The sequence below is a fragment of the Gavialis gangeticus genome, unplaced genomic scaffold (assembly GCF_001723915.1).
Source record: "Gavialis gangeticus isolate Ggan-Ray unplaced genomic scaffold, GavGan_comp1, whole genome shotgun sequence".
Lineage (NCBI taxonomy): Eukaryota > Metazoa > Chordata > Crocodylia > Gavialidae > Gavialis > Gavialis gangeticus.
The window spans coordinates 65,505,507-65,513,495 of NW_017728994.1; the positions used below are offsets into that span (position 1 = coordinate 65,505,507).

General features: G+C 43.3%; 1 protein-coding gene across 1 annotated transcript in view; it reads left to right on the top strand.

The window, feature by feature from the left end:
* The window catches only part of CUZD1 (CUB and zona pellucida like domains 1), a 161,927-nt gene that overhangs the window by 32,040 nt on the left and 121,898 nt on the right, over window positions 1–7,989 (top strand). Inside the window, 4 exon segments of the mRNA XM_019502173.1 lie at window positions 368–383; window positions 2,492–2,515; window positions 3,219–3,291; window positions 3,681–3,869. Of these exon segments, the coding sequence (XP_019357718.1) occupies window positions 368–383; window positions 2,492–2,515; window positions 3,219–3,291; window positions 3,681–3,869 (302 nt within the window).

Sequence of the window (7,989 nt, forward strand, 5' to 3'; positions counted from 1 at the left end):
TCCCCATTCTCCCATGCCTTAACCACCTTTTCCCTCACCATAAAGTATTTATTCATGATGGCATTTAAAAGAAAAATCTGAGGTTCCCTACAAATCTCCAGTGGCATCACTGGTATAGGGTGACCGGGGCCTCCCCAGGTGCTGAGTTAAGGGGTGGAAAAAAACAGCTGCCACTGCAGCCGCACCATCACAACCAGAAGTCACTGCTGACTTTTTGCATGGCAGCTGCAGCAGGCATGAGGCCATGGTGTTATGCCTCTGCAAATTTTGCATCATTTTGTGATCCAATAAAGGATGTAGTATACCAAGATGATGCAGTTGTTCACACATATCATTCATATGTGAGTTTAATTTCTCTTTTTCTTAGTTATGCTACACTGTGGGTATGTCTACACGTGTGTTTTAATGCACATTAGCTTATTTTAATGTGCTTTAAAGCATCACTAAAAACATGCTATTTAGTTAGGCTAATACACATTAAGGCTAATACACATTAAGTGTCACTTAAAAACCACAGGCGTTTCTACATGTGCTCTGGATGTGAGGGTGTTTTTACATGTGCACCCTTGAGTCTGTTGGAGGGTGGCAATTCCTGTACTCTAGCAGCCTCCTGCATCTCATGTAGGAGCATCCCCGTGCTTAAAAATGGCGGTAGGGATGCTTGAACTAAAGCTTATTTTTAAGTGTGAGGACATTGATACAGGAGGCAGAGTGGAACTTTAAGTAAAGTGGCTCTCGGAGCCTCTCTAATTAAAGCGCTGCCCTCCCCACCCCCAGAGCACATGTAAAAGTGGCCAGAGGTATTAGATTTAATGCACATTAACCAAAGCACTTTAATGCATGTGTAGATGTGCCCTGTAAGTACAAAGTATGCAATTCAGAAAGAGGGAGCCATACCACATAAAAGCACTAGTCTAGAAGTGGAATTCTCTTACTCACTCCTAGACAAAGAAAACTAGATTCAGTTAGAAAATAAGAAAGCATAAAAGAACAATGCAAAGTAAGCTTTTATTTTACCTCTCATAGAAATATTATTAGGGTTCAAGATATTGCATCATAGAGAAATAGGGCTGGAACAGACCTCCAGAAGTCATCTAGTCCAACCTCCTGCCTGAGGCAGAAATTTTCCTATCCAAACCATCCTATACAAATCCATTTTCTAACCTCTTGGTAAAACTATACAGTCAGCCATGATATGACACAAAACAAGGTTTAAATTCAAATTACAATGGTTGGGTTTGAAGTGTTATTGAATGTTCCCCTGGAACTATCCTGTTCTTGTGAAACCTGGCCAACTAGAAATACTTTTGGGTGCATAACCATGTGTATACCATATAATCAATTTTGGTGAAAATGTTAAGCTAGTGCAGAGTTGATTAACCAGAGTGCTGGCACACCCTGTGTGAGGTGTGAGGTAAGAAGCAGGTAAGGCCAAGCTCAGGCCATCTCTGCCTTGCCTGCTCTTCCAACCCCAGTGCCTGGCCCTTCTACAAGGAGGTAAGCACTGTAATTAAAAAAAAACAACAACAGTTTTTAAAATGAGTTACTAATCAAGTCACAGAAGTTATGGAGGGGAGCCTTGAGTCCACTAAGGGGGGGCTTGAATCTAAAAAGGTTGAAAACCTCTTACAGGTTTGGGTCCCGGGCAGCCACAATGCCCCCTGATGGCCACACAATTCCTGCCCCAGCTTTAATCCTAGGAGCCCTCGCCTCTTTTACTTACCTTGCCATGCCTTTGGTGTTATTATGTAGAAAGGAGGGAGGCTGCCTGCAGAACCTAGAGCAAGGTTGCCATTGTTCCCGTGTTGGGTTTGGCTTTCTCGGCCTCTCTCCTTTTTTCTATTGCTGAGTCCTCTAGCTCTAGCCCGCTCACTAAACTGAGCTTCAGGGTTCCCAGCTTTCTGTCTGTTCTTCCAGTGCCTTTGTCTCTGCACTCTCTCAGGCTGCTGAACCTCCCTGGGTGCTTTCTCTCTCTCTCTCTGTTATCTCTATCCAGCATTCGCATAAGGCACACCTAATTTTGGGATAATTCAAGAACACATGTGAATTAGAGAACATTTAGAAGAGTTAATCTTTAAATAGACAAGGACATCCAGCTTAACTATGGGTGAGTTGGTGCTCCTCTATTAAAACCTGGTTTTCTTAAGAAATTAATCCCAGTTCTTTCACCTTGTTTCAATGCCAGTTAAAATTATATCTTTCATGTAATATACCTAGAGATGCATTTAGCCATGTATTGTGTCAAGAGTAACACTTAAAGTTGGGGAATATTGACTGGCAGAGTTTCAGCTAAATATAAAAAGACATGTCAACATCCACTGTTTCCATAATACTTTCATCATATTTCCTTAATGCTTAAACTTTCATAAAATATGGGAGTATTTTTAGTAACAGGTCTGTCTCTAAAAAGAGAGATTTTCCCTTTTTTTTTTTGTAAATACCCTTAAATGGATTAGTATGAGAACTTTTCATGTTCTTTTTTGATTCACAGTTCCTGAAGGAACTGAAACATCTGGTAAGTTTCTTCTCTTAGTGGCATAATATGGTTTTCTGGTATGTTCAGATGTTCACTAACAGAAACACCCAAGAAAATTTAAAGCACTATTTGAATGGGGTGGACAATTATAAACCTCTGGCCAAAATTTCCACAAAGGAAACTTATTTTGTTATGTCATATGTGGATCTCATTCTCACTCTCCAGCTGTTGGCCCAGTTCATCACCACTGCTCTGAATTACTCTATGCACAGGGCCTATAGCAGGGGCGGGCAATTATTTCAGGCGGAGGGCCACTTACTGAGTTTTGGCAAGCCGTCGAGGGCCACATGACAGGCAGCCAGGGCAGATAAATATTAATTTTCCAAATTATTTGGGGGCTCCACGGGCCGAATAGAATGGCCTGGCGGGCCGCATCTGGCCCCTAGGCTCCATTTTGCCCACCCCTGACCTATGGGAAGGAAACATTTTCCACAGGCCACAAGAGTGGAGGCATCATGCCTGACTGTGCTACATTCATCTACACACAAAGCCCAAGTGAAAACTTGAGTGTTGAAGATTAGTTAAGTGTATGCTGCTGATGAAAGAACTTCAGTAATTGGTCATTGTATCTGTTAATTGTCTGTACAATACTGTCAAAAATCTAAGGAGGATTTTGCTGACAATGGTTTATAAATTCAACAGTTGCAAAATATTAAATTTTACTCTTCTCTTCTCTTCACAGAATCTACTGGAACTGGTCATTATAATCCAGAGTAACATCATTAACTTGATTGATAACATGAATTTTGCTGAAAGTAGAGATTGAGAATACAAATCAGGTCTCATTCTAGGAGATCTTCACTCACTGCATTAGGTCCCTTATCACCACCTATTCCTCGGAATCACAACTCCCAGGAACAGAAGGCATTTAGAGATGTACGTTATCGACCAACTTAGTCAGAAATGTATAAGCTTTCTGAGCTTGGGCTCATTAATCTTCTGCATGTCTGATTTGGTTGGTTTATAAAGACCATCTCTACCCTGCCTTCTGCCTGATTTCAGACTAACATGTTGCAATGGGGTCCTGCTCTAGGGGTGGCTATGATGCCCCTGGAGCCCCCTCAGCCCTTGTGAAACTTTGCTTTCTTTGGGCAATCTCCCCTTCTACTTTCCTGCCACACCTCAGTGTAATTATCACTTTAAGAAAAGGAAGGGTGTCCCAGGGCTTCTGGCTCTATTTGTCCTTACACCAGTTCCTGCTTCAGTAAGGGATCAGAAAATATTCTCCTGGATAAGGTGCAGTGCAGAGGGAATGAATCTGGCCTATGGCAGTGTGTACATACGGGATGGTTGTGCCATGATTGGAAGCATGAGGAAGACACCACTGTCATCTGTCCTTTTACTTTCTGACTTCTTTTGCAAAGGAAACGTCTGGTAATTGCAGGTGTTTTTGCTCTGTAGATTTTGAAGATCACCAAAGGATCACTGATGCTACATGACTTGTTTAATTGATTATTAATTATTAAGTGAATATTATTCAGAGTTTCAATATTACAGAGTAAATCCTAAATTCTTCATTCCCAGGGGGAGTTGCGCCTAAGTAAAGACTTTAAGTTTTATGCAGAAGCTTACGTGGTTTTCCCTTCTTCCTTGTTTTACTTTAGAAAGGCAGTGTTTGTTTTTTAGGCCTGAATTATAGGGCCTTAATCTTCACTCATTGACCCTAGTATAGATTAGGAAATACACCAGTGAAATCAATCACAAATCAGGGCTAGGGAATTCATGTCTCCTTGTCAAGGACCCCTGGGATTTGAGGTACTGATTACTAATCTGTTCTTTGCTCATTTAGCTACTTCTACTGCTAAATGATTTATCTTTAAAACCTGATTTTTTTTTGATAAAACATTGATCGCTCCTACAGAACAAATGCCTAGGTAATAAATCTCTCCACCCTCCCATGCCAGTACAAAACTTTCAGGAATTTAAAATTTTATCCAAATCAAGATTTCACACCTGGCCTCTACATCTAAATGAAGTCTCTCATAGCTTTTTATTGGTAAAGATTATATCTAAATTCATATTAAGATACAATCTGTTTAATCTGTATAATCTGTTATAATTGATTATGCCATTGTCAAAAAGAAATAAAGGATGCTTAAATGGTGTAATATGTGTAATATGTGCTGAAGCTCACTCTCCTACACCACTTGCATTTATTGGTTATGGTATAAGGCTGCTTCTTGTTCGAATGCTGGGTTTTTGGTTGTAGCTGTATTGGGCTACATGGTCTTGGTCTTGTTTGAATGGTAACTTTTAAAAAGTGTTCAACACAATTGAGCTAATAAGATTTTATGTAACTTTTATGTAAGACTATATACTGAGATCAAAAGGATTCATTGAATGCAGGAAAAGTCTCTTTATTAAAAGTACACCATTGTTTAGGTAAATATTGGAGGAGAAAAAGAGCAGGAACTTAGCTCATGCCAATACAAGCAAGCTATATTGATAGAAAATATCACTCCATCAGGTTTGTTGGGTAACCAGATGAATTATTTCTAGTACTATGCTCTGAGCCAAGATTAATGGTATCAATCTACTTTGATATACCCAATGTTTGTACATTGAAAGAAAATGTTTTCCCAGGTGTGAGGAGAGGTGGGTGGCAGCGGGGGGGGGGGAAGGGGGAGGAGGCAAGCGGGGGCTGCCAGAGACTGTACTACTAGATGTGAGCTACTGAATAAAATGAATTTTATTTTAAAGGTAATTGCTTGGATGGATGGAGTTTGAACTCTGATACTGAAGAAGAGTAAGACTGTGTCTACACAGCTAACTCTTCATTTGGTGATTATAATCTGTGCTAGTATACCTGTATCAGCTTGGTATAGCTAGTACATATAATAATTGGAGTGAAAGCATAGGTGGGAGGGTTGTTTGTTGTAGATGAGCCTATGAATTTCACTTCATAAATCTACTGAATACAAAAAAATAATGGACTAAATACAGACATTGGATTTATGACACATTATAACCTGCCTAACATCTGATAACCCCAGGTAACCTGTCTGTATTTTACCAGCTACATTCTTCTATCACCAGTTCAACCTTCCCCCACCCCCTTCACCTGCCTGTCTCACACCTATTGTCTCCCATTCCCTCTGATTCTCACTGCCATGTCTTTACATTTTCAGAGGCCTGCATTTTGCATTTTGTCCTAGGAGAGCATACAAAACACCAGCAGACCATCCCTGTGCCTGAAGAAGGGTGTTTGTGCCCAACAGCTTGCAAAAAATAATTTTTCCAACTATTTATTTGGTCTAATAAAAGATATCACATCTCCCCAAAGAACCTTGTCAACATAGGTATGAGAACATTTTAATAATCCTACTACATAGTTGGGGTCCCTGAAAAGCCAATACTTTGGTTTCTAGCATTTGCTAAATCTTGCAATGCTGTATCTTTACTGCTATCATTACCTATGCTAGCTGCATGTATGCTGCCTCATGACACAATTACACCTCCATTTCACTGTGGCGTATACCCTGAGTCCTGGGTATGACCGACTGGAGGGCCTGGTGTCAATGTGGTGGGGCTACTCATGGTGGAGTTGCCCCTATAAAATACAACAATGTTGCAACCCCCAAAATAAGGTGAGTATATGGCACCTCAAAACCCTTGACTCCATTGTGTCGTAGGTATTTCTTGGTTGGAGTAAGGCTAAGGGACATCACCCTGACAGAAACATGCTCGCTGAGGCATTACGCAGGCAGCAGCAACTCTAATCTGTTGCTCTCTGGTAGAAGCTATAACAAATGAGGCACTAAACATCTGGACTCGGTCTGGCCTTTGGACTCAATCATCTAAGCAGGAATAGTAGATCTGGGGCATCCTCCACTCCTCCATAACCTTGCCAAGGTGTACACGTTGAAGGTCTTGGTGTGATGGTTGTAGGACTCCATAAGGAGCATAAGGAATGTGAGGCAGCTACCAAGGCATCCAAGCAGCCCTATTTAGGGTAGGCCTGCTTGCCTGTCTTGAGGGAGGCCGTGGAAAAGGTGGGCCAAAGAAGCCATGCCCCAACCTAATCTAACCTGGCCAAAATGAAATAAAGTGACTCACATGTTCAGATTCTGATCCCTGGATTCAATTCGGACTCTGATTTATAGAAAATAGCACTACTAAACAAGTTGGTAGGGCTGTGCAAAGCTTCAGTCCCTGATTCAATTCAGTGGAGATTCGGCCTGATTCAGTGGCTGAATCTCTGAATCCAAATCAAATCAGAGAACCCTTTTATCTCTCCAAATTGAATTGGAACTCTCCGAATTGATTTGGAAAGATTCGGCAATTCGGACATCGACACAGCTTTAAATGTTTTTTCTACATACCTCTACGTAGCAGTGGCTCATGAATGCTGCGATGCTGGGGTGCATGGAGTGTCCCACAGGAGCACGGGGAGCTCCCCAGTGTGCTTGGCAGCAGTCCTGGAAGTGGACCAGAAGCACTTCTGGCCTACTTTTGGATCCACTGGGGAGAATGCAGGGGGGCCCCCCCCATGCCTCCCTTGCATGGCAACTGGTGCCTCCTGGGTCTGGGGGTGGCACCCAGGTTCTCTTTGCAGCTGATTGCCGCTCCTTCAGCAGCCTCAGGGCTTTGGGGTGCTAGTGCAGAGCCCCCCCACACGGCGTGGGGCAGTAAGGGGCAGCAGGGATCACCCCTGCTGGGCAGGAATGATGAGTGCAGGGGGTTTCTCGGTTTTATTTTTCTTAAAGGGCCAGAGCTGGGGTGAACGGGGCAGCCATGGGAGGGACTGAGGGATTGAGGGGGGGTTGGGGGTCATGCAGAGCCCCCCATGCAGTGTGGGACAGTAGGAGGCAGCGGAGATTGCCCCCCCCACCTAGGAGCATGCACTGAGTCAGGGCTTTTCTTTTCAAAGTGCTGAGAGCTGGGGCAGGCGGGGCAGCTGGTTCTTCCTCCCCAGGTGCATCACCTTGCACTTGTCAGTGTTGAATCCCATCCTATTCTCATCCGCCCACCCCTGTAACCTGTCCAGGTCCGATTGCAGCCTATTCCTCCCTTCTAGTGTGCCCACATCCCCCCACATCTTAGTGTCATCAGCAAATTTGAACAGGGTGCTTTTTACCCCCTCGTCCAAGTCACTGATGTTGAACAGTGCGGACCCAAGGACCGAGCCCTGGGGGACCCCACTGCCCACATCCCTCCAAGCTGAAAATGACTCCTCCACTACCACTGTCTGTGTGCTGCCCTCCAGCCAGTTGGTGACCCATTTGACTGCGTAGGTGTCAACAGCACAGTCCCCCCAGTTTTTTAATGAGAACAGGCTGAGAGACAGTGTCAAAGACCTTCTGAAAGTCCAGAAAGACTATGTCCACTGCTACCCCTGCATCTAAGGATTTGATGACCTGGTCATAGAAGGCCACCAGGTTGGTCTGACAGGACCTGCCTCTAATGAACCTGTGTTGGTTGCCCCTAAGCATAATCTCCCCTGCTGGCCCCTC